Source organism: Myxine glutinosa, chromosome 7 (assembly GCF_964187855.1).
Source record: "Myxine glutinosa chromosome 7, kmMyxGlut1.1, whole genome shotgun sequence".
Classification (NCBI taxonomy): domain Eukaryota; kingdom Metazoa; phylum Chordata; class Myxini; order Myxiniformes; family Myxinidae; genus Myxine; species Myxine glutinosa.
This window is the reverse complement of record NC_136267.1, coordinates 161,348,537-161,375,229: the sequence shown is the minus strand read 5'-3', so window position 1 is coordinate 161,375,229 and position 26,693 is coordinate 161,348,537. Positions and strand designations below refer to the sequence as shown.

Below are 26,693 nucleotides of genomic sequence, written 5' to 3'. Positions count from 1 at the left end.
AAATAGTAATTAAAAAATAAATCTATTATAAAAAGGTGGTTCTTGCATGCTAACGAATAAATCATTCCTACAATTATTTTGATTGGTCCATGCGTACATGCAAACTAAGAGTTAAATGTTGAAATGTTGTAGAAAAGTAATGTCTAACCTGAATAAGTGTTAAGTTAAAGTTAAATCAATGCTGCTTAGAGAATTGGGGGTAAAACCAAGATGGCGTCCAACAGTCACAAGTGCTGTGGAACAGAGGTGGATCATCCAATTGACTTTTCATCTTTTTCTTTTTGGACCACTCCAAGAACATCTAGTTGGCATAATGCTTACGAACGGAAATATCAAAGCCCATATCTCAAAATGGCTGCGTAAGACGACGAGTCACAGAGGTTTCTACATAGATCGTATCAAGGTACTGCCATATGTTTTAGGACAAGTGTTTACAGGTAAGTGGGGAAATGCCTTGATTAATCGCTGAAGTTTCAATGAATCCCTCTCTTTGTATTATCTAGAATAAAAGGTCCACATCATTCTTGAACTACCCTGATCAATATTTCCCTAAACAAAGATTCAAGGATTCAGATTTACTACCTCAGACCCATTAAGGTGCCACACAAGAGAAATTTGGCCGAAACAAAAGGCAAAACAACAACAAAATACCTGTCAATTTGGTGATGCCATTCACTTGGAATAAACCTTGTTATAACATGAAGCACATCCCAAACATAGCATAATCAGACCTACCAACTTGCAATTGAAAGAACGCAATATTTACGATAATACGCGACTTTCGAAATGACGTATTCCACCCAAAAATGCTCGGCGCACATGCGCAGAAATCCCGGAAAACGTCGGCATTCAGGGCATCACAAATAGGGAAAACCCAGATTTTGTGGGTCCGTTATACCAGGGTATACAGAAACCCAGTGGTCTGTGATAGATATGGATTGTTATTCACAAAGCTTCTGAAAATACTTGGAAAAGTACCTGAGAGAAAGGGCTGTGCCTCTGCACAACAAAAGACTTGGTGAACTTTCTCGGCTCGACGAACGAGCACCTGCCCGTACCGCAAAGTCCCGCCCATGTTGACCGGTGCTGAGCCCAATTGGACGGCGTGAGATGCACAAATCCCTGACAGATCGCATCCAGTGAATGGACTGTGTATCTGGGTTAGGTGCTTCTGAAAACCAATGGGAAGGAATATCTGGGGCTTGTGAAGGTGCATGGAAAATTTAAAATGACCATACTGGTATCTACTACTTCGGGTTGCCCTGCCATCCCACCGTGAGCGCTGGCAGGGGGTACTTCAAACTAAGCTTAAGTGTCAAGTGTTAAGTTCCTCCTTGCCCTCGCAAGGGAAAGGCTAGGGTCAAGCTCTTCCAAATTTCCAAACACTAGAAATCGGACGTCTCAAATTAATTAATTATTTGTTAATACATCTCAGTCGCCCGCGACCTCTCTAGCGCGGGCGTCGAACCAGTTCATTTCCGGGCGACCGGGCCGAGTATCGGCCCGGCCGTGGCCGAAGCCGTTGATTCCGCCGTAGCACGCTAACGCGTAGGCTCACGCGTCCCTGGTCCGCCGGGGCTCCGCGGGTGTCCTACCGTGCCCGGCACTGCTGATCTCTCAAACTTCCGGGAGTAGGTGCCGGTGCCCGGGGACGGAGTTCGCTGTCTAAACATGGTAGCGCTAGGCCAGTGGGACCGCCGGGACCCACGTGCACTCACAAGTTGTTCTGCGCGTGGGCGGCAGTATCAGACCGGGGCGCCCAAACGCTCCCCGGCTAAAGTTCATCCTGAAAGCGCCCACATTGTGCGGACAAACCCCACCAAGTCGAGGGCCACGTGGTCAGGAGAACCTCGTCCCTTCCGGTCACACTGTGCCTATCGGCCGGCCTCGAAGACCGAAATTGTGACTATGTCACCCGAAAAATGATACTCCTGTTTGTCGTTAAAGGCGGCAAAAAGGGTTGGCGTCAGGAAGGGCATCCGGCCGTAAAACATTGCTTCAAAAAGGGGACCGAAAAACAACAACAACCACGGTTCCCGAAAAAGGCCAACCCCCGCTTTGCGGGGAAAAATGGCCTCTAAAGGTGGTTATACTGGTATCTACTATTAATCATGTTGGGAGGGAGAGCTGGGAGCTACCGTAGCTGTGACCCCAATTGTAAATATATTTTGTTTGTGTGTTTCAGGGGCCGCAAGAGAAATTATACTAGATTTTTGCATCTATTGCTAATAGTTGAAGCGTCCACGTGTAGATGTTTAAAAAAAAAAATGTATTCACTTTGGCCGCTAATTGTATTTTAAACAGGAAATGATAGGAAATCAACACCTATCAGTCCCATCCACGGATATTTGTTGCATTCCTATATTTCTGAAAGTCCGATTTTCATTCGGGAACAGAACAATTATGGTTAATCTTTTAAAATTGCCACTCTTTCATCTAAATGCTGACAACTACGCACACAAGGCCTCGTTTAGCATTCACACGTCATTTTGAAAGTCGCTTATTGATCGTAGCTTAGACTTTGAATAGTACATTCAGTACGAGATTTAGACACCACAAATGTTTCCTACAAGAAAAAGAACATTTGTGATCAAATGTACAACGGCATGAATCAATTTGTTGAAATGTAAATTATGCATTCGTAGCAAAATGAATTCCCAAATGGAACCAAATGTGATATTTACTAATTTGAGCATGGATGATCGATTGCATACGTCGCAATTACAAGCATTTCAAAAATAAAAATAAAAACAGCAATTTAAAGTGAAATGTCCAGTGCAAACATTATCAGCTTCATTCTGGCCATTATAATTTTTGGGCCAATGTGGCTTTGGGGGGAAAGGAAGGAAAATATATAGATATAAAATATCTTTCCAATGGAAAACTCACATGTAAAATTTGGCTAATCAGGCCTGGTGCCTGTCTGCATGACATACAATAAGCTGTTTGAAATCTGTGCTAATCTTCACTGGCAGCAAACTCCATATACGAGCAAACCAAACAGGATGGCAGCACAAGTGAGAGCCGGACCACTGTGTCGGGCAAAACCGCTAACAAAAAGCGCTCCACACAGCAGCAGCACGAGTGCGGGGACGAGCAGCGGGCCGAGTCGATACCCGGGGGCGGAAGGCCGCCGGAGACGGGGACTGGCCGGAGCCGCGTTCGATGTGGCGGGCGCGTTTGTGGCGCGACACGACACGTGGCAGTGTACGACCGCATCGGGCGGGACGCCGAGCGAGCGCAGCGTGCGCTCCGGCTCTCGAAGGAGCTGACCACGATAGATGAACCTAACATGCTCCTCTTGACCTGGGAAGTGAGCACTGCACAGAGAATGCAAAAAAGTCAAGTGAATTTATAATAATAATAATTTAAAAAAAAAAAAAACTCTTGCCGAATTGTATACTCATTTGGCCTCTTTTACAGGTGCTAACCCACAATTAACACCCTAGCACAGGATATAAATATTCAGATCAGATCCCCACCCTGGAGTTGAAGTCAAGTGATATAACAGAACTATTTGGTTAATTTGCTGCTCCATGTTAGCGAAGAATAACTACAAATCTGGCACACATACACCTCGACCTGATCTATTTCAAGAGAAGCCATTAAAATTCGAGCCTGGTAGGACCTTACCGCTTGAGGCAATCCACCGTGTCCCCAGGCATCACTTGGATGACCCTCTCTGTGTCATTGAGGAATTTGAGTCGTAGCTGCATGCTTCGTTCCTGGCAGGGTCTTGATGAGGCGCCCGGTTGATGCCGCGGTCGTTTACGTAGCCTTAACAAGCCTTGGCTATCAGATTCTTGGACTCCCGATACGACTCGACTTTCCTCACAGTCAACATCTTGTCTTTCCTGTGTATCACCATGGTGACCCTTCTGTTCTAGGTCGCCTGCTGACTTGCACTGTACGAAGCTTAACGGGTTGTGCCTGCCATCGTCGGTTTCTTCGCTAGTGGAGGCTTCTGCCTGCGGATGGACGAGGGAAGCGGCCGGCGAAGGTCGTTCCGAGGTCCCCGGTCTCTCCGACTCTGAACTTGCTTGACCAACGAAGCTATCGACGGAGATGGCATTTTGCTGTTGTGAAACGGCAAGAAAAAGTTCTTCTGCCGTGTTGTCAACATAAGTGGAAAGCCAGGCAAGAATGAGAGCAGTAAGAAGAGCAGCAGCAAGGATCAGTGAACCGACCTCCCCACCTGGCAGGTACCATGTCATCAGTTCATCATCCACAGCCGTTACAGCCACAGCCATGGCTGCCTTTGCTTTAGTGTTTTGAATAACTTGAAGCCTTAAGCAGTGTCATCAAGTTCTCTTTTTGCAATCCCCTCCACCAAACACTCCTTTTCGTCCAAAGCTAGAACATCTTTTTTCTCTTTAATATTGTCTAGTTGAATTACAAGTTGTGAACTCGTACAATACTTTCCACCTGCTCTCTCTTTCTTGTTCAATCCACATTCAGAAAACAAGGAACCATCCTGTGCAGAAACGGGAACAGTTGGAGATTGTTTCACCTTACAGCAGCACAACAGGAGAAAAAAAACAAAGCAATTCGCCACCATTCATCTACATAATACGTACGCAAATGGCATTCTTCACATTCTTATGACAGGCATTGCCCACATTTTCTTTAAGTAGGCTTTGTACACGACCAGTAGGCCAAAAACTAGCCTGTCAAAGCACATTTGGTGAACGATTGTGAAAATCGCTTGCATGTCAACATTTGTTATAAATATAATCGAACAAGCGCCACTGAACGAGTGAAGAAGCCAAGATATATTTTGCTTCTCTAACAACGTTTTTAGGGAATATCGAAGGAGAAGATCTACTGCATACGCTACATGACGAATCTCGAAGATATAACGCCACATTTTACACCAAAACTGTGATGTCTTACCGAACGAAGAAGAAGCCACAAAATAGACAACCGCAAAATATCTTCGCTTCCTCTTCTTCTTTATTAAAGCCCTCGACGTCATCACTTCAAGAGTTCACTTGTCTTTGAACATCAAATACATTGACACTGCCCTGATATTTAATAAAATGTATAATCTGATATTTGCTGCGATGGGATGAGATAATAAATTTACATTTTTGTTTTAAAGAGCGGAACCAATATAAAAGAGGAGGGAACCACAGCTAAGCTAGTTACTTTACTCATATATATACCAATAATGTGAACCTAATTAATATAACGGGAGAAAATAAATACATGGAAATACATGTCTGCGATCAGAAGGAAAACATTAACTTCCTCGATAACCTGCTCAAACTATTTTCTGCTTAATTATGTTACCGTATAATTAATGTTACCCATTTTACGGTGCTACACCAGGAAATGCTATCAATTTCAAGGCCCGACGAATGGCGTATCAGTGCAGCTAATGTTAAATTCCCACAGATAAATTGTAAATGATAACATGTTTATGTTTGAGATTGATTTTCCTCATGACGTTTTAAAAATATTTTCTGAGGAATACTTGTTTGCACTTCCAAAGACATTGAGGTGTATTAGATGAACGTCAGCTCAACAGGTAGTTATCCCCTATAATCCCTTTAGTCTCGAGTCATGCGTTGCGCTTTACGTTAAAATTCCCAAAAAATTATTTTGGGTTCGGCCGATCTAAGACTAATAATACAAAATAAACCAACATCCTCTCTCCTCCCTCCCGCAGAAAAAAAATCAGTAAAATATGTTTACAGCAACAGCTGAAAAGGCGGTCAGCGAGCATGCCAATAACTGAATGAGGTGAAGGTTTATATAGAGGAGGTACTTATGCATATTCAATGGGATGTACTGTATACGATGAGATAAAAATGTCTTTTTTTTAATCACGTTTATATGCTGTCTGTATCCACACCGAAACCATAGCAACAGGTCGTAACATAAACATGCCTTGCATGGATCCATTCTCGTCTCCTGAGTGATAATAATTATCTGCGATAACGAGGATGGAAGGATGTGTTCACCCCTCTGTCCGTCTTTGAGCAGGATATCTCAAAAAGTTGTGGACGGATTATGACAAAACTTGGTGGACGAGTTGGTTTGGTCGGTGATAAGAACAAGCCGAATCGATTTTGCTTCATGTCCGGATCCAGATCCGACCTATCAGAGGGATACAAAACGTAAACTGTTCAGCCTGGCGGAGGTATGCGCTCAACCGAGTGCTGTTATACTGAAAGTTAATGGAGGTACTCACGTCCCAGTTGTACGTAATTAATAGACAAACTACCGAGTGGCTAATAGACAAATTAGAGCTAGACCCTTCAGACCCACAAACATTTAGGCCCTGTAGACCTACAAACATTTAAAGATCCTTTAAACCCGTTAGAGTCCATAAACATCTTTGCTCTTTACTTATTCGGGTTCCAGCTGATGATACTCCAATGCAGTATTTGGTTTCCCATTTGATGATGTTTGTACTAAAGCGCGGTGCTACGCGCGCTTACTTGCTACCAAGGAGGAAGCGGACAACGCGGTTAAACAAAAGAGTCTTTATTCTCAAGAGGTCACTGTAGCACAGGCGGCTGGCGCGCTCCAGGCTGCGCGCCCAGTGTATATCCTGAGGCCACGCCTACCCCTCGGGCGTGGCCGCCGCCCACTTGGTGCGTGGAATGATGTCACCACGCCAGTGGGCTTTCGTGTCCGCCACGCGCGGCCCCCCAGAATTCCCGCGCACCTGGAGGGCCAGTTTGCGGGGCAAAAGGATGACCCGGCCGAAGCGCCCTCTGGCGACTGGCGGCGTCCGGGGTGCAGGGATGCCAGCTGGGATGCCCCCGGCTGTACCCGGGATGGGTGCCGGACTGGGGGGCGGCGTGCCGACGGTGCTGGGCGGTGCCAGGGGTCCGCCCGCCAGGGGGCGGCCCCGACGCGGGGGCCGAGCCACCGGCGGTGGGTGGTCCACGTCGAGGTGGGCCGGCTTGAGTCGATCCACCGAGACGCGGTCGGGAGTACCGCCGATGTCCAAGGTGAAGAATTTCACCCCGGTCTCCAGCACGCGGAAAGGCCCGTCGTACGGGGGCCGCAGTGGTGTCCGGTGGGCGTCATGCCGGACGAAGACATACTCCGCGGTGCGAAGCTCCGGGGCGACGTGCGTGGGTGGGTGCCCGTGGTGCGCCGTCGGCACCGGGGCGAACCTCCGGGCGTTCTCCTGCAGAGCGGGGGGCTCCTGCGCCGCGGACCAAGGTGCCGTGGGGTTGGGGAGGAACTCGCCTGGCACCCGCAGCGGTTGTCCAAAGACCAACTCCGCCGCGGATGCGCGCAGGTCCTCCTTGGGCGCCGTCCGGAGGCCCAGCAGGACCCAGGGGAGCCTGTCGACCCAGCCGCCGTCGCGGAGGGTGGCCCGGAGCGCGGCCTTCAACCGTTAGCCTGGGGGTGGTAGGCCGTGGTGCGGTGCAGCTGGACCCCGAGCCCCCGCGCGACCGCCCCCCAGAGCTCCGAGGTGAACTGGCGGCCGCGGTCGGACGAGATGTCTGAGGGGGCGCCAAACCGGGCGACCCAGGTGGCGATGCCGGCGCGACGTCCGCCGCCATCGTTGACGCCAAAGGCACGGCCTCCGGCCACCGGGTGGTGCGGTCCATCATGGTCAGGACGTGGGTGAAACCCCGCGAGGGGGGCAGAGGTCCCACCAGGTCCACGTGAACGTGGTCAAACCGACGTTCCGGCACCGCAAACGGGGCCAATGGGGCCTGGGTGTGTCGGTGCACCTTCGCGCGCTGGCACGCAAGGCACGTCCTGGCCCAGCCGCGGACGGCCTTCCGGAGGCCATGCCAGACAAACTTGTCGGCGATCAACCTCTGGGAGGCCCTCATGCCCGGGTGGGACAGGCCGTGGATGGAGTCGAAAATCCGGCGCTGCCAGCCCGCGGGCATGATGGGGCGAGGCCGCCCGAGGGAGACGTCGCACCAGAGGGCCATGCCCACGCCGTTGAACGGCACCTCGGTGACGCGGAGGCCCGTAACGGCGGTCCGCAAGGCCTGGACATCGGGGTCGGCGGCCTGGTCCGCCGCCATCCGGGCATAGTCGATGCCGAAGTGGACCGCGTGGGCAACGGACCGGGAAAGGCAATCCGCCACCGGGTTGTCCTTCCCCGCGACGTGCCGGATGTCCGTCATGTATTCGGACACGGCCGAGAGGTGACGCTGCTGCGGGGCCAACCACGGCTCGGCGACCTTGCCCATCGCGAACACCAGTGGCTTGTGGTCGACGAAGGCCGTGAACGCACGGCCCTCGAGCAGATGGCGGAAGTGCCTGACCGCCAGGTGGAGCCCGAGCAACTCGCGGTCGAAGGTACTGTACCGGCGTTCGGGCGGGCGAAGCTGCCGGCTGAAGAACGCCAGCGGTTGCCAAGCTCCACGAACCCATTGCTCGTGCACCGCGCCCACCGCGTAGTCCGAGGCGTCGGTGGTGAGGGCGATCGGTGCATCGGGCGCCGGGTGCGCGAGCATGGTGGTGTTAGCCAAGGCGAGCTTCGCGCCCACGAACGCCGTGTCCATCTGCTCGGTCCAGGTGACGTCACCTTTGCCCGGCTTCCCCCGGAGGGCCTCGTGGAGGGGCCGCAGGAGCTGGGCGATGCGGGGCAGGAAACGGTGGTAAAAGTTTACCATGCCCAGGAACTCCTGGAGCCCCCTGATCGTGCGGGGGTGCGGAAACCCCTTCACCGCCTCCACCTTGGCCGGTAGGGGGACGGCCCAGTGCCTGGTGACGCGGTGCCCCAAAAAGTCGATTTCGGCGACACCGAACCGGCACTTGGCGGGGTTCACGATCAGGCCATGCTGGCCCAGACGTTCGAAGAGCGTGCGGAGATGGTGTAGGTGCTCTTCGCGGGACGCGCTGGCGACGAGGATGTCGTCCAGGTATACGTACACAAAATCCAAGTCGCGCAAGATGCTGTCCATGAGGCGCTGGAACGCCTGAGCCGCATTCTTCAAACCGAAGGGCATCCGAAGAAATTCGAAAAGACCGAATGGCATGATGACAGCCGTCTTTGGGATGTCCTCCGGCCTGACGGGGACCTGGTGGTAACCGCGTATGAGGTCCACCTTCGAAAAGAAGGACATGCCCGCCAACCGGGCGGAGAAGTCCTGAATATGGGGGACGGGGTAGCGGTCGGGGGTGGTGGCGTCGTTGAGACGGCGGTAGTCCCCGCACGGTCGCCGTCCCCCGCCGGGCTTGGGCACGATGTGTAGCGGCGACGCCCAAGCGCTCTTGGAGCGCCGCACGATGCCGAGCCGCTCCAGCATAGCAAACTCCGCTTTAGCTACCGCGAGCTTCGTCGGCTCGAGGCGGCGTGCCCGGGCGTAGACCGGTGGTCCGGCGGTGGGGATGTGATGTTCCACCCCGTGCTTGACGGTCCCTGCCGAGAAGGTGCGCCGCGTGAGGGCCGGGAAACCGGCGAGGAGGCGGGTGAATTCGTTCGCTGCCGGAAGCGTGCAGATGAACCTGGCCGGAACGGAACCGCTCAGCAAGCCGCTCGGCGAGACGCTCGATTAGCCACTCAGTGAGCTGCTCAACGAGGCGGGCAGCGCACACGCGAGCGAGCTGAACGTCTCAGCCTGGACAAGCCTTCTGTGCTTGACGTCGACCAACAGGCCATTGGCACAGAGGAAGTCCGCGCCGAGCAGTGCCATAGGCACGTCGGCAGTGATGAACGACCATCGGAAAACCTGCCTTCCGAACCGCAGAGAAAGGCAGCGTTTTCCGTACGTGCGAATGGGCGTACCATTGGCGGCAAGCAGCGCGGGACCCCGGCCCGCGGCTTGCTTGTCGGACGCGGAGGCAGGGAGGACGCTTACCTGCGCTCCCGTGTCGCACAGAAAACGACGACCAGACGAGGTGTCTGTGATGAACAGGAGGCTGCCGGAATGGCCGACGCTCATGGCCGCAAGTGAGCGCCGGCCCGGTCGTTTCCCGACCCGTCGAAAGTACACGGCGGGCGGCACGCTCTAGCCTTGCGGCCGAACCTGGCATGATAGTAGCACCAGGTTTGCGGTGGTGGCTGCCGCGACGGCCGTGCCGGCGGCGGTGGTGGTGGCGGCGGCGGTGGTGGGCGGGGCGTGGCAGCAGCCACAAGGGAAGCAGGGGGCGCTGTAGCCTCCGCACCGGGGTCCACTACGGCAGCACCATACACCGACCGCGTGTCGCAGGCCGCTAAAAACTTGTCCGCCTCTCCGGCCAGGGCACGGGGTTCCATTAACCGTGCCACGCACGAACCGGCCAGCGCGAGGCGCACCTGCACAGGTAGCTGGCGGAGGAAAAGCGCTTGGAACAGGAAATCCGGGCGGTGGTCTCCAAGAAGGGACAACATAAAATCCATCCGAACGGACGGTCGTGTGTCGCCGAGGGCGGGAAGGTCCAGGAGGCGGTCGGCGCGTTCGGCCTCCGTGAGCCCGAACGTGGCGAGGAGAAGATGTTTGAGTGCCGCTTACTTGTGGTCGCCCGGCGGGCGCCGAAGGATGGACACGACGGGGGCGGCAGTGCCGGGCCCGAGGGCGGCGACCACGTGGTAGTACATGGTGTCATCCGCCGTGATGCCCCGGAGCTGGAATTGAGCTTCGGCCTGCACAAACCAGATGTCGGCTTGCACTTCCCAGAACTCTGGGAGTTTGACGGCGACTGCGTTGGTAGCCATGGCGCATTCAGGGGTCAGCTACGGCTGAACCAGTCGGGGTCACCAGTGTGGTGCTGTGCACACATGACTCGTTTGTCAAGCAGGTAGGCCACAACGCGTTGTACAAACCAAAACACTTTATTGTCAGCTCGCTCATCAGCACTGGGCGGGCTCGACCTTTGAGCCCGCATATGTGTCCCGTGGCCACGCCTTGCCCCCGGGCGTGGCCGGTCGGCCGAAAGGCGGGGCATGTATCTCAGTTCCACGCCCGGACGCTCGCACCACCCACTGGTGCGCGGAATTATTGTCCACTGGCATTGTGTCCGCCACACTGTCAGGGTTCTTCCCGCCAACTTTGTTCTTTTTGGATACTACGTCGAGGCTCGTGTAAGAGCTAACATATAGAACATATAATAAAGGGAGCCGGAGAGAGAGAAAAGCACAACATTAGAGAACGGGGACATCGGGAGATCTGTGGAGGAGAGAGGGCTGCGGCGGGGTACACGCTTTAAACAAGATGGACACTACACGGACTTTCAGGAAAGAAAACAGGGAATTTGATGGAGGTGGGTTTGGGGTGTTTTAACGGGGATAGAAAAGATCAAGGTTTTTACGGGGAAAGATAAGAGATGGTGGTGAACAGCTGTTTTAAAGACCTGGAGGGAGGACTGGGATTGAATAGAGTGAGGGAGTTTGTTTCAGAGGCGGGGAAAAAAGAGGAAAGAAGGAGTGAAGGTGACAGAGTCGTGATTTTGCAGTTTCACCAGAATAGGGTTGCTGGCAGATCTTGAGCATCCTGGAGGAATATTTGGGGGACAAAGCACAGACAGCACAGGGAGCTAGGCCGGAGAGGAGTCGGTAGAAGAGAGAAAGACCATCAACCTGCCTGCTGGGAGCGAGTGAAAGGCCCTCGCAATCTGCTTCATCGCGGGAGATTCCAATGATCCTAAAAGCTTTGGTTTCTACAACATGAAGCCGAGCTAGATGTGAGGCAGGAGCACCAGCCCAGAGGGGAGAGCAGTATTCCATTGAGCTGCGGATGAAAGCCTTGTATCTCGTGAGGAGCTCAGAAGTTCCCAGAAAGGACATCGCACGATTGAGGATTCCCAGTCGGTGACTGGCTTTGGAGGCCAGCTTGGAAATGTGGTTTTCCTAGGAAAGATCATGGCAGATAGAGAGACCCAAAAGCTTGAGTGACAGAACTTCTTGGAGAGGATTGTTGAGAAAGTAGATGGGAGGGTTGTCCAGTTGATCTTTTCGGAGAGACATAGTGAGAGTGTGAGATTTGTCACGATTGTTTCCTTTCACCTTTCTTTATACCTTTTCACATTTCTCTTTATTCATTCGAATTCTTGCTTTTTATTTATTTCTCTCTTTCCTTATCGATCTGTCCAGGAGAAGTGAATTATTGCCGAGATTATTCTGGAAGGTTCACTTGGCTGCGCATGGATGAGTTTAGAGGTTCAGGAGTAATGGCTGAAACCCGAATCCTATCCAGGTTCTTCCTGATGACTCCATCTTTGCCCTTTGTTTATTCGGGTTCCTCCTGATGACTCCAATGCAATGTTTGGTCTTCCATTTCATTATACCCCTTAAGACCATCTAGACCCCGATAGACCTTCAGGCTATTTTTACATCATAACATTCCTTAGATCATTTCGACCCTCGTCCAAAATATGTAACACATCTATTCTGCCGCAGCTAAATTTGTTATGCACGACAATCAATCTTGTAAAGCCCATTTTTAGCTCACCTGAAACATAGTTCAGGTGAGGTATTGTATTGGAATTGCACTTTCTCAGTCAGTCAGTCAGTCAGTCAGTCAGTCAGTCAATATGTTAACGCTCAGAATTTCTTCTCCGAGACTACACATACAATTTCAATGAAACTTGAGCACAACCATAATCACCCGTGACGTACTAAAGTTTGTTCGCGGCATTAAAAATCAGGGTCATGGGAGGTTCAAAGTGGTTTCAGGTTTTTGCCATGTTATGCCTGCAGGGAACCAATCTCCGATGTGCTGAATACAACAGCTTCGTGGGCGACTCTGGTTGGGGGATGGGGATGTGCCTGTGGCTTGATGGGTTTTGTCGACGCTAACCTGTCGAGGAGGACACGCACACACAGGGAGGGGAAGTCTGAGATTTTGCAGACCCAAGTGGGAGGGGGGGCCTGAGATATGGCGGATCTGAGATTTGGCGGAACCGAGTCTGAGGGGGGGGGGGGGCTGAGATGTGGCGGACCTGTGTGAAAGGGGGAGCCTGTGATTTGGTGGAAATGAGTGGGAGGGGGGCCTGAGATATGGCGGACCCGCGTGGAAGTGGGGGCCTGATATTTGGCGGATCGGTGGCGGTGGTGCATGCATGCGCGCGCGCACACACACAAACACGTACATGGGTGTTGACTTGCACGTACACATGCACGATTACCGATTATGGTGTATGCACATGTTTTGCATGCCATCATATGCTATGTATTATGTGCACACATAGTGCATGACATATTGTGCTGTGTATTGTATGTACATTGAACACATATTATTATTATACATTGCATACACATATTATACAAATATTGTATTGTAAACACACATATTGTGAGTGACATGTTGTCCAGTGGTATATTGTGTACACACATATTGTGCATGGCATGTTGTACAGTAGTATATTGTGTACACCCATATTGTGCGTGACATGTTGTATAGTAGTATATTGTGTATACCCATATTGTGCGTGACATGGTGTACAGTAGTATATTGTGTACACACATATTGTGCGTGACATGTTTGTACAGTAGTATATTGTGTACACACATATTGTGCATGACATGGTGTACAGTAGTATATTGTGTACACACATTTTGTGCATGACAAATTTAACATTTTATATACACCCACATATATACACACACACATACATGCACATACACACATGCACATGCATACGCACATACAAACTGTTCAGCCTGGCAGTATGAACTCTACCGAGTTCCTTCCTAGTTTTATACATGTGAGGCACATATGGGCCAATTCTTGGCATTGTTGTGTTTTACAACTTTCTGTATTTATTTTCACCTTAAAAATAATTATTTCTTATATTTGGAATATTTCTGCCTTAATTTTCATTGGCAGGCACAGGGATGACTGAGGCTCGCATGTGGGATGAATGACTTGGTGGCCGTGTGGGAGGTAGCCCTGAGTGATGGTGTGCACAAAATTGAGTTTGAACATGGCACAACATCTGGCAAGAGAGTCATTTACCTAGATAACCAGGTGGGCCTTCGTTACTCTTTGCTTGTGAAGCAAAAAGCATGGTTAAGCAATCGGGTGTATACGTACGTGTCTGAATTTTAAAAATTCGATTTTCTCAGCAAGCGTTGGTCCGATTGATACGAAGTTTTGCACCATTTGGAGAATGATAAACAAGTATAATTTCTTAGTGATAATTATGACGTCATAAGTCACGTGGTACGGACGCCATCTTGGAAAAACTTTGCACCTCTATAATCTTCGAAACCACTCCATGGAAAAAATTGACACATGGCTCATTGTCAAGTGCTCCCCATGGGGAATAAGTTATGTTAATGATGATGTCATTGGTGCCTTCATTATGACGTCATAATTCGAAAAATACAACACTTGATCCAATCAGTATGAATACTTTTTTCTCTCTGCAGTTGTTAGTCTGATGGACACGGAATTTTCACCATAGCAGTGCCTCCTCCTGTATAATTTTTAAAAGATAATTTTGACGTCATAGGTCACATGGTATGGGCGCCATCTTGGAAAATACGAAAACTTTACACCTCTATATCTCCAAAACCACTCCATGGAAAAATATTGAAACGTGGCTCATTGTAAAAAAAAACTCTGCATGGGGAATAAGTGGCGTTAACGATGACGTCATCGTTGCCTTAATTATGACATTATAATTTGACAAGTTACAACGCTTAGTCCGATCAGTTAGTGAAATTTATTGAGTGTGATCTACACAACAATTAGATTGAAGAATGTAAATTTATGATGTCTTCGGTCACGTGGTCTGGCAGCCGAATTGGATCAAAGAAAAAAACGTAAAAAACAGAAGAGTTGGCGCGCACCAAGTTGACTCCGCGGGGTAAGTTTTCTATGAATACCATCTCGTTTCGGATAGTTTCCAAAGGGCATGTAAAAGTATGCAAAAACTGGAATCAAAACATTTCTATCAAAATATGGCCTGGACCAGCTATGTATATGAAATACATTTATTTTGATTGCAATAATAATAATAAAACACCTTTAGAGGCCATTTTTCCCCGCAAAGCGGGGGTTGGCCTTTTTCGGGAACCGTGGTTGTTGTTGTTTTTCGGTCCCCTTTTTGAAGCAATGTTTTACGGCCGGATGCCCTCCCTGACGCCAACCCTTTTTGCCGCCTTTAACGACAAGCAGGGAATTACCAGTGAACTGGTACTCAATTAGCCGACCTTGGAAGGATGACAGGCTGAGTCAACCCCCCTGGCGTTAATTCAGCGATCGACCGGGATTCGAACCCAGGATCCTAGGATCCCAAGCCGGCACCCTAGCCGCTAGCCCAACACCAGGGCTATTTACACTTTATTCAGTATACATTTTTAATGCAACAGAAGCTTGGTTTGTCATTCTCCATAACTGTTCTCTTGTAGATATAGATAGACACTGAATGAATCCATCAGGGCAGGTTGCATTTTTGTACAATATTTATCCTTGAAGTATTTTTGTTTTGTTGGTGTTTACTTCAGGAATTGGTCAGAAAAGACTGGATGTTTAAGCTCGTGGGTGAAGAGACATTTGCAGTCGGCAAATCTGAAACCAAAGCCACCATCAAGATTGAGGCCGTGAGTGGTTTTACGTACGAGTACTCCCTGGGAATCAATGGGAAAAGTCTGAAAAAATTTGTTGAGAACCACTCCAAGACGACAAAAACCTGGCTCTTGCACTTGGACGCTGTGGACATGAGAGTGGTGCTCGGTGAGAATATGATTTGTAGTTTGTCATAGTTCTTGAAAATGGTATTTTACTAAAAGTCTTTTGAAATCAGGTTTTTTTGCCTCGGCCGACGAAGTCGCCTTTGAACTTTTTTCCACAGTCCTTATTAATATGAGGGTTAACCGACCAATGGTGAGCCATGATGGTAGTGTTAATGGCGGTATTGTGGTGACTTTACTCCAATCAGCAATGATCACGTGTCAATGTGTCCAACCTATTCTCTCTGTGGGTCATTACTGCCCTTACGCGGTAATGGAGTGTAAGCCTGTGGTAAGGCTACTGTATCTTCTGTCAGAGGTGGGTTTGACTTCGCTGTGTGCCATGCTTGGCCTTACCACGGGCTTACACTGTCAAAAGAAACTGGCATTGGAAAAAAAGTGTGGAAGGTCAAAGGTCAAGGCTGCATAACATCATCAATTTTTATTTTGTATTTTTTAAACTGTTTTCGTTATTTTGAACGTACGGAAGAAGAAGAAGCAGAAGAAGAAGACGTCTGATACAAATGGACGCGGACGGGCTTTACATTTTCAGATGCCTTCTAGTTGTTGTTTTTTTCCATCTGACACCTGTACCTCTACCTATCTTCTCTGCAGAAAAAGATACCATGGAAATTTGGTGCAATGGACAAAAGATGGAAACTACAGTGAGATAATGATTTTTAATTTTGAACTTTTTGCTTTATTGTTTGACTGAAGGAAGATGCATCATACTTTCTGGGGATGTCTAATAACTGTATAATTTGAGTTTCCGTATCTGTGTGTATGCAGGGGGAGTTTGTGGATGATGGCACTGAGACTACTTTTATGGTAGGTGACCACAGATGCAGCCTGAAGACTGTGAGCAGCGGGCGGCGCAGAGAGGGGATCCTGTACTCACTCCTGGTAGATGGAAAATCGATTCCCGATTCAATCCAATGAGTTATCCTGACAAGCTGACACACTGTTTATGGTGTCAAAGTCATCCAGCCACAGGTTTTCCATCCAGCCACAAACTCACTGAGAGAGAATTACTTTAAACTCATATGTTACTCATATTGCTGTAATACACCGACAGGACATCAAGACCAGCCTCATCTCCATCTCATCTGCTCCATCATTTGAACACCTGGCTTTTAAACTTTCTGGTCACACACAGTCAGTCATGGCAGTTGTCTACCGCCCTCCCAAACCACACCCATCATTCCTGTCTGACTTGTCTTACTTTCTGACCCAGCTCTGTTCCTTCTCCCCCTCAACCCTCCTCCTCGGTGATTTCAATATCCACATGGACTCCACTGACTCTACAATAACCGCTGACTTCATTGATATTCTTAATTGCTTTAACCTCACTCAACATGTCAACTTTCCCACCCATAACCGTGGTCACATTCTGGACCTTGTCTGTTCTATTGGACTAAATCTACACCATCTCTCTGGCTCTGACCTCACCCTCTCCGATCACTTAGCCATCACTATGACCATCAACATTCCCACCCCAGCACCAAGGCAAAAACGCATAATTAACTTCCGTAAGCTAAACTCTCTTTCACCTACCTCATTCTCATCTTCCCTCTCCGAAAAGATGTCCACCTCTCCCTTCGTTGATTTGCACAGCCCTCTGACCTCACTGACTACTACAACCACACTCTCTCCTCCTGCCTCGACCAGCTTGCACCTATAAAAACCAAAACAGTTTCGTTCACCCATTCTGCTCCCTGGTTTACCCCTGAACTCCGCCTGATGAAAACCCGTGCCCGCCAACTTGAAAGACTCGGTAATAAAACAGGTCTCACAATCCACTCCCAAGCCTACAAAGACCACCTGCAGCACTACAAAGATGCCCTCTCCCGCGCCCGCTCCACCTACTACTCTCAAATAATCCACTCTGGCTCCGGAAACCCAAAAGCACTTTTCTCCACAATAAACAAACTCCTCAGCCCCCTGGATACCACCACCCAGTCATTCACAGTCGACAACTGCATTTCTTTCCTTTCATTCTTCCAAAGCAAGATAGACAACATCTACAGCAGCTTAACCACCACCGCACCTGCTCCCCCTCAAACTATCTGCCCCCCCCCCTTATCCTGCCAACCCCTATCTCAGTTTTCCCCAGTCTCCCCTACTGACCTCTCTGAACTCCTCACAGGAATGAAAACTGCCACCTGCACTCTGGACCCCATCCCCTCCAGCTTTGTTCAGGCTTGCCTTCCTGCTCTCTCTCTACTTATCACTGCAACGATAAACTCCTCCCTGTCTACTGGCATCGTCCCACCATCCCCCAAAATCGCTGCTGTCACCCCCATTATGAAAAAACCTGGACTCAACCCTGACACCCCAAACAACTTCAGACCCATCTCCAACCTACCCTTTCTGTCAAAAGTTTTGGAACGCGCTGTAGCCACTCAACTCAAACATCACCTCTCTGCCAATAACCTGTATGAAACATTCCAATCCGGATTCTGCCTCAACCACAGTACGGAAACTGCACTCCTCAAAATCACAAACGACCTTCTCCTCTCCTCCGACGCCGGTAACCTCAACATTCTCATCCTTCTCGACCTCAGCGCCGCCTTTGACACCATCAATCACATCATCCTCCTTACCCGAAGTGAAACCACCTTTAACATCACTGGCACTGCCCTTTCTTGGATCAAATCATACCTCTCCGACAGGCACCAGTTCATCTCCATCAATAACTGCAAATCCCCCACTGCTCCCCTCCCCCAAGGTGTCCCCCAAGGTTCAGTTCTCGGTCCCCTCCTCTTCATCCTGTACCTGTTCCCCCTTGGTCACTTAATCCGTCCTCATGGTCTCCAATTCCACTGCTTTGCCGATGACATCCAGCTTTTCATTTCCGCCAAGTCAATTTCCACCGTATCCTGACAAACTGCATCACTGAAATATAATCCTGGCTTCAAATCAACTTCCTCAAACTAAAGTGTGATAAATCCGAAATAATCATGATTGGACCAAAAACGCTCACCAAATCCACCCACAACTTCACCCTCAACATCGACGGTATCCCAGTATCCACCTCCCCTCACATCAGGAATCTTGGCATCATCTTTGACCAAACCCTCTCCTTCGACAAACACACTAAGCAGATCACCAAGACAGCCTTCTTTCATCTGAAAATCATCTCCCGTCTTCGTCCAGCCCTCTCCTCCACAGCTGCAGAAACCCTCATCCACGCCTTCATCACTTCCCGTCTGGACTACTGCAACAGCCTCCTCTATGGTTCATCCTCAAATATCATCAATAAACTTGAATACATTCAGAACTCCGCTGCCCGTCTACTCACCCACTCCCGGGCCCGGGACCACATCACCCCTGTCCTTCACAAGCTCCACTGGCTCCCCATCTCCCAGAGAATCCAGTACAAAATCCTCCTCCTGACCTACAAAGCCCTCCATAACCTGGCCCCTTCCTACCTGACGCACCTCCTTCCCAGACACACTCCCACCCGCACCCTCCGCTCTGCTGCTGCCAACCTCCTGCCCCCCCCCCCCCATCCGGACCAAACTCAGATCCTGGGGGGACATGGCCTTCTCCATCGCTGCTCCCACACTCTGGAACTCACTACCTCAAACCATCAGAGACTCCTCCTCTCTCACCACATTCAAATCATCACTCAAGACCCACCTGTTCAACACCGCATTCAACCCCTGACCATCTCTTCTCCTTCTCCTTCCTTTCTGTTTGGTTGTTTAACTTATGTATTTTTGTCTTTTTTGTCTTTGTTTTACGTAATATGTCAAAGCGTCTTTGGGTTTCTTGAAAAGCGCTATACAAAATAATTGTATTATTATTATTATTATTATTATTATTATTATTATTATTATATGTCTTTTAGAGTGGAATTATTTATCGTGGAATTATGTTTATACTTTTTTCTTTTATGTATTAGCTCTTACACGAGCCTCAACTTTGTATACAAAAAATAAATAAATAAATAAAATTCCCATACTGAACAGAATCCCTTGGATTAAGTCAATTCAGTTCAGTTTGTTTATTATCATCTGCAGCTATACGCTGAAATGCAAGATAATTCACAGGTATTAAAAAATATTAAGAGTATCTCTAGACATAGCATATAAAAGGCAATATGTAGTTTGGCACATAGAAACACGAGCAAGTACCCGTGCCAAGTGCAGGTGGAGAGCTGAAAGCAAACAACCAATGCGGAAACTGTGAATGCTAAACCATGGAACCAATAAATTCCACATTCCCGTGCCACCTTCAGTCGAACGTCAGGCATTGACAACAGGTTCGTGAATGACTTGCACAAAAAACGTACTCCATCTGAGCAGTTCTATAAATTAATCAATGGTGAATCTGAATATGGTGAATCCGCGAATGTCACGGTTAAAAAGTAGAAACCCTCTCGTCATTTCGTCATTCATATTTAAACTCAATATCTCTATTTTCATTCCAAGCAGCATCATTCCAATCATACATTAATACAATATCTCTATAACAAGATACCCTTAGGGCGGGTACCGTTGCTTGTCATATATAATGGCGACACAACAATTTTTACCACTTTGCTTTGAAGAACGGGAATGAAGGGGGAGGAGCGTGTTAATATGTCTAGTTGCAGGCTTTGGGTGGTGAGGGGGCTTGCAGCCAGATTTTAATCTTACAGCCGCCATATTGGTGCTCACTGTCACTGCGATGCGAAGCGAATGACGGCTCAGAGCTGTCACATTCACAATCGCTATGTTGTATGTACTCCCGATACGTGTTTCCTTCATTGTAAAAACTACCAAATCAACAGTTAAAAGGATTTTGAGCTGATAGGTGTTACGGCCTTGGCAAGATCGATGGATCCAGCGATCTGTTAGCGTATACACCGTCCAAATAGCTATGTGGAGTTCTCTCATGTAGAGATTAAACGTCGTTTGAACTTTGGCCGAGGTCATTATCTACTTTTAATGATGTTTATATACGAATGATGTTTATATTGGTTTTGGGTCGTCCTTTCCGTATATCTCGTGGGATTGTGAGTTGGAGAGATGGTCGTGATGGCGGGGAGGGGGTTGGAATTCTCTCAAGCAGGGATTCAACCTGTGTCCTTATAAAAGGCCTTTGTCCGAGGTCACCGAGTCCGATCGGTGCAGCCGTGCAGCGATCGGTGCAGCCGTTTGTGCGGCACCCGGGAAAACAACATCGTCACAATGAAAACATCGTCACAATGAACGTTATGCGAACGCGAATGTTATGCGGGAGTCCAAACCTGAGAATGCTGGAGGCCAAAGCTGAAATTGGAAAAACTAAATAGCCTATTTTACTCCTTGAGATCCCAAGATTACCCACCCAAAATATCGTTGCGATCGGTTCAGCAGTTTTTGTGGTACCTTCAAACAGACAGACGGACAGACAAATGGACGGATGTTTGGTGAATTATAGTGAGATATAATACAAGCTATACATTGTGTTATTATTTATTAATATCAATACAAACTATAAATTGTATTATATTGATCAATACAAGCGATACATTGTGTTATTAATATCAATACAAACTATAAATTGTATTATATAGAACAATACAAGCTATACATTGTGTTATTAATATCAATACAAACTATAAATTGTATGATATAGAACAATACAAGCTATGCATTGTATTACAAAGAACAATTATCAAATAAGGTATTGAAACCATTTTCATGATGTACTTTGGTAATTCATGCTTAATTAAACAAGACGGAAAGTCTAACGGCGGCGTAGCCAGGCTTGTAATTTTACGACAATTCGCCAATGTCTGTCTGTCCGTTCGAAGGTACCGCAAAAACGGCTGAACCGATCGCAACGAAATTTTGGGTGTGTAATCCTTGGACACCCTGGAGTAAAATAAGCTACATTGTTTTTCCAATTTTTTTTCAATTTTCCCAATTTTTAAGTTTTTTCAAACACGATGGAATAATATTTACCGATATGAACAGTGATGTGGCTTTTATTGAAATTCTACAAATACTGTTTAGATTTTGATGATTTGCGTGTGATATGATTTAACGGATGTTTATATAAATCGTTTAAATAAAAAAAAGCCTTCAATTTCTGATATTTTGCCTTTTCATTTGGGTCTCCCAATTGAAGCCCCATTGGGAGGAAATACAACACGTTACATTACAACAACAACATTACAACAACAACAACAAGTTACACCCTAGGTTCGAGCAAGGAGGCTTGCTTCGATCTCTCCAAAGCATCGAAGTCCTTTCCAAGGGTGTGGTGCTGACCGGGCCGCCGTGGTGCTGACCGGGCAAACGTGGTGTGGTGCTGATGGGGCCCCCGCAGGTACACCGTATCCCTGCATGTCGTAAGAGATGACTAAGAGGGTTGGCGTCAGGAAGGGCATCCGGCCATAAAAACATTGCCTCAAAAAGAGAACCATGACAATTACAACTACATATGGGCAGGGTACAGCCCGAAGTGGAGATCGGTTTCTGAGGTTTGGGACATGGAATGTAGGGACAATGACAGGGAGATCAGGAGAAGTGGTGGAAGTATTGGTGAGAAGAAGAGTGGACATATGTTGTGTGCAAGCGACGAGATGGAAGGGAAGTGGTGTGAGAATGGTGAAGGGTAGGCAGGGACAGAAATACAAGTTTGTGTGGCAAGGGTGCCCAGAGGGCGTGAATGGTGTTGGTGTCCTGTTTTCTGAGGAGTTTGTAGACAGTGTGGTGAGTGTGACTAGAGTGAGTGATAGGTTGATGATGGTGAAAATGATGATTGGAAAGGTCTTGGTGAACGTCATCTCGGGATATGCTCTGCAGTTTGGTCGGAGCGATGAAGAGAAGGACAAGTTCTGGTGTGCGATAGAGAAGCTGATGGAAAACGTGAAAGATGAGGAAGTTGTTGTGGTAGGAGGAGACCTAAATGGACATGTGGGAAGGAGTATGGATGGTTTTGAGGGAGTTAATGGGGGTTACGGATATGGTGTGAGAAATGGAGAAGGTGAAAGGATTTTGGAGTTTGCTGATGGAGCTGATTTGTTGATTTGTAATACTCAGTTCCAGAAAGAGGATAATAAGCTTGTTACATACACGTCAGGTGGGTCGACGACAACCGTTGACTACCTGATGGTGCGTAGGCGAGATAGGGGGCACCTCCGGGACACAAAGGTGATCCCGGGCGAGGAGGCTGTTTCACAGCACCACTTGGTTGTCTGCGACATAAGGGTGAAAGGTGCGAGGAGAGCTCGGCGGGTGAAGTACCAACCGAGAATGAAGGTGTGGAGGTTGAAAGAGGTGACAGTAAGGGAGGCATTAAAAGAGAGGCTGAGTAGGGTAGAGGATGATGTGGTTGAGCTTGAAAGTGGTTGGATGTCAATGAAAGCTAGTCTGTTGGGAGCCGTTGGTGAGGTATGTGGATGGACAAAAGGACCACCGAGGCACTCGGAAACATGGTGGTGGGATGATGAAGTTGGAAAGAGGATTGACGAGAAGAGGAAGAAGTTCAAGGAGTGGCAGAAGGCGAAGGGTACGGGAGCAGAAACAGCAGAGCATGAAAGTTATAAGGCAGCCAAGAAGGCTGCAAAGAAAGAGGTAGCAAAGGCACAGGAGGCATGTAGGAAAATGTTCGGAGAACGCTTGGATTCGGAAGAGGGTCAGAGAGCAGTATTCAGGATTGCAAAGCAGATAGCGAAAGAGAGGTGTGATGTGATGGGGGTGAGTTGCTTGAAGGATGAAGTGGGACAAATCGTTGTGGACCCAGATGGAATTAAAGGAAGATGGAAAAGATATATGGAAATGCTGTTGAATACAGAGAATGAATGGGATGGCAACATAGAGAGTAACCCAGTTTTAGGACCGGCAGAGAAGATAACTGAGAAGGAAGTTGAGGAAGCCATAAAAGCAATGAAGAGTAGAAAAGTGGGAGGGCTGACGGGAGTTGTGGGAGATATGTTGAAGGCAGCAGGAAGTTGGGGTGTGAAGAGAATGACAGAGGTCTGTAATCTGGCGGTGAAAGAAGGCCACATTCCAGTGGATTGGGAACTGAGTACCCTCGTCCCTCTTTACAAGGGGAAAGGTGACCCTCTAGAGTGTGGCTCGTACCAAGCGATAAAGTTATTGGAGCATGGAATGAAGGTATTGGAAAGGGTGTTGGAGAGGAGGATAAGGAAGAAAGTGAAGATCGACGAAATGCAGTTTGGATTTATGCCAGGAAGAGGAATGACAGACGCACTTTTTATTGTGAGGCAGTTGCAGGAGAAGTACATGGAGAAGAGGAAGAAGTTGTTTCTTGGGTTTGTTGATCTGGAGAAAGCATTCGATAGGGTTCCACGCAAAGTATTGACATGGGCATTGAGGAAGTTAGGAGTGGAGGAATGGTTGATCAGAGTCGTGATGGCAATGTACAAAAGAGCACGCACAGCTGTAAGGACGAAGGACGGGAACAGTGGTGAGTTTGAGGTGAAGGTGGGAGTGCATCAGGGGTCGGTACTAAGTCCACTACTATTTGTAGCTGTGATGGAGGTGCTGGCTCAGAATGTAAAGGAGGGTTTACCGTGGGAGTTGTTGTATGCAGATGATCTGGTGTTGATTGCGGAAAGTATGGATGGACTGAAGGAAAAGATGAACACGTGGAAGGAATGTATGGAGACAAAAGGTCTGAAGGTGATGTCAGGTAGCTGATTTGTTACTGCATAAGCTCTGTTATAAATGCTGTTTGAAAATGTTATTTCATAGTTAATAAAAAGGTTTTCGCTTTGCCATAGTTTAAAATGAGAAAATACTCGCTTCATCTGTGCAGAACAGATGGCTTCGTTGTATACGTGCGTTCTTTACAGGCTAGATAGCCTAGTCGTAAACTCTCTCCTTGATCCGCAGACGGCGCCTCGAGCCGCGGGCAGGAAGGCGGATTATATATGTGTGAAATGTGAACCTTACGTAGGATGCTTGAATTGTAGACCTAGACCTTCTTTGATAGACTGTTAAAACATTAACTAATACTTCGTATAATCAAAGTGACACTTGAGTTACGATAAATATGCTCTGGATTTAAGTTTAAATGAGAAAGTGAGCTGAAAGGTACATTCAACACCTGGAACTCATCAGAACGACCTCATACATTTTATGGCCTTATCAGAACCAGGAATGCAATCCCCCTTCAGTGAGTTATATTTTCTGTCACCTCGGAGCCTTGAAAACACATCTGGTCCGGATCCTAACGGTGCGTGCTTCACTCCTCCAAGACGAAAGGACGGATGACGGTGGGGAACATGGCCCACTGGGGATGACGGTGGGAGGACCCTTTGCCAGTTCCTTTGTCCTCCCGGACTCTAGCGGAGATTCTCTGATAAAGCGTGTCCCTACATAAATGAACTGTGAATCGATGTGCTTTTAGGAAGGTTGACATGGCATGATGTTCCTTCGTGCTGTAGACGTCTTCGTTTTCCTCCCAGCTGTGTAATTGGTATTTAATAAAAGTTCGTCATTCTCAATCTGTTGGTGGAATTCTGTTACGATCAAGGAGTCCTCCCGACATTTTATGGTGCCATGACTCGGATTGCAGCAGAGGAGGACAAGAGGAGCGGACCCTGAATGACAGGAGGGAGGCTGCCTGAGGCCGGCGCCGGCACGCTGATTTGTTTTAAGGTGAGCATTGTCTTGTATTAAAGGGCTACTTTTCCAAATTCGAACCTCCCTCCCTCGAGCGGGCTCAGTCCGCTCCCTTGCCATCTGCCACTGCCTGCTCTCCGAACGAAAATTGTAAGTAAAGGCTATTTTCAAGCCTCAGAATGACGAGCCTTTGTTAAATTCACCAGGATAACGCTAAGGATAGAATTTGCGCAGGATAACATTAAGAATAACGCTAAGGGTAGAATTTGCGCAGGATAACAGTAAGGATAACGTTACAGTTAGCAAGGAGGAGGGGGAAATGTGAGGTCGGACAGCCATAAGGCTGCGCCGGTGGCCAAGAACTTTCCAGGAAGGATCAGCCCAGAGCAATAAGATGGGAAACAAGCTAACGAAAGAGGGGGAGCCCCTCAAGGGAACCCCGGCATCTTTCATGTTTAAGAGGCATCATTTTGCTGCGGTAAGACCAGGAAAGGACTGGGCTGTTTTAACTAAAGATTTGAGTAATCCCTGGCCAGAGGAGGGATCGTTTGCACTTGACAAATTGGAAGTGCTGTACGGAGCTTTGGATAAGCTAGAGAAAGAAAGGAAACACTTCCCACCCGATTATTGGAAGGTGTATGGGTGGTGGGAAAAGGAAGGGATGAAGCGACTGGCGGCCTCAAGACAGGCTAGCTTGGCAGGGGAAGTACTGAAGCTTCAGGGCCAAAAGAAACAAGCAGACAAGGTCCAGGACAAAACAATTAGGGAGGTAGTTAAGCAAGCAAATCAGCGGCTAATGCCGCTCGTCCAAAATCCGGACCAAGACCCCGCGGTAGGGGAGGTAGCTACCATGCCTCTACCCCCCCAAGCCCTGAGCCCTGTCCCCGGGCCACAGGCGCCACCTCTCCCACCCCCGCCCCTGTTTCCCCAGGGGTTAGACCCCCAGAGAACTAGACCAGCCGCCCCTCAGGTTCACCTTAGCCCGGGTAATCCATTTAGAGGACAAGAGGTTAGTGGGGCGGACAGCGGGTTCGCGCCTCCAGTAGGGCTAGGAGAACTGTACCCCTCATTGGAAGGGTTCACGGAATCGGAGAACCCACAGCCTACAATCGGGATGTGTCCCTTAAAAACCATAGGACTGAGAGCGGGGGGACCCATTAACATCAGGGTACCCTGGAGAGAATCAGATTTGGCGTCTATGCAGGAGCGGGTGAGAACCTTGCTGGCTGAAGAGCCCGGTCAGATACCGGAATTTATGCGTTTGTGGATACAAAATACAGGCGCAGATTGGCGGGACGTCTGCCATATGGGGAAGGCTGTATTGCCCGCGCGGGTGTGGGACCAGGCCAAAATACACGCACGCTGGCCAAATGTAGCACCAACCCCGGCCCAAACCGCGGCCCAGACCCTCGTCGATTGGAATGCCCTTGTCGACCTATTGTTGACCGGGGTATACACCGCACTGATGCCAGCCGCGGGGCCAGATTGGAATAAAATATACGGCCTAAAACAGAAACATGGCGAAGCAGCAATCGATT

The 26,693-nt window shown here is 48.6% G+C and overlaps 2 protein-coding genes across 2 annotated transcripts; one reads left to right on the top strand and one right to left on the bottom strand.

Moving 5' to 3' along the window:
• Nucleotides 1–560: 560 nt before the first annotated feature.
• LOC137417017 (transmembrane and ubiquitin-like domain-containing protein 1) lies at nt 561–5,021 on the bottom strand. The gene is made up of 3 exons (XM_068102733.2): nt 4,894–5,021; nt 3,634–4,474; nt 561–3,320 (listed from the first exon to the last, which is right to left on the bottom strand). The coding sequence occupies exons 2-3, from the start codon at nt 4,248–4,250 to the stop codon at nt 2,966–2,968; spliced, it is 972 nt and encodes a 323-aa protein (XP_067958834.1). The 5' UTR covers nt 4,251–4,474; nt 4,894–5,021; the 3' UTR covers nt 561–2,965.
• Nucleotides 5,022–5,704: 683 nt separating this feature from the next.
• LOC137417021 (fas apoptotic inhibitory molecule 1-like) lies at nt 5,705–21,646 on the top strand. Its single transcript, XM_068102741.2, has 5 exons — nt 5,705–5,745; nt 13,737–13,877; nt 15,362–15,590; nt 16,202–16,251; nt 16,376–21,646. The coding sequence occupies exons 2-5, from the start codon at nt 13,767–13,769 to the stop codon at nt 16,523–16,525; spliced, it is 540 nt and encodes a 179-aa protein (XP_067958842.2). The 5' UTR covers nt 5,705–5,745; nt 13,737–13,766; the 3' UTR covers nt 16,526–21,646.
• The last annotated feature ends 5,047 nt before the right edge of the window (nt 21,647–26,693 follow it).

Coding starts and splice junctions, on each gene's coding strand:
- LOC137417017 (XM_068102733.2), bottom strand. CDS start 4,250: ATGGCTGTGGCTGTAACGGCTGTGGATGATGAACTGATGACATGGTAC. Junction 3,321..3,633: donor ACGGTGGATTGCCTCAAGCG/GTAAGGTCCTAC, acceptor TTCTCTGTGCAG/TGCTCACTTCCCAGGTCAAG.
- LOC137417021 (XM_068102741.2), top strand. CDS start 13,767: ATGAATGACTTGGTGGCCGTGTGGGAGGTAGCCCTGAGTGATGGTGTG. Junction 15,591..16,201: donor GGACATGAGAGTGGTGCTCG/GTGAGAATATGA, acceptor TCTTCTCTGCAG/AAAAAGATACCATGGAAATT. Junction 16,252..16,375: donor GACAAAAGATGGAAACTACA/GTGAGATAATGA, acceptor GTGTGTATGCAG/GGGGAGTTTGTGGATGATGG.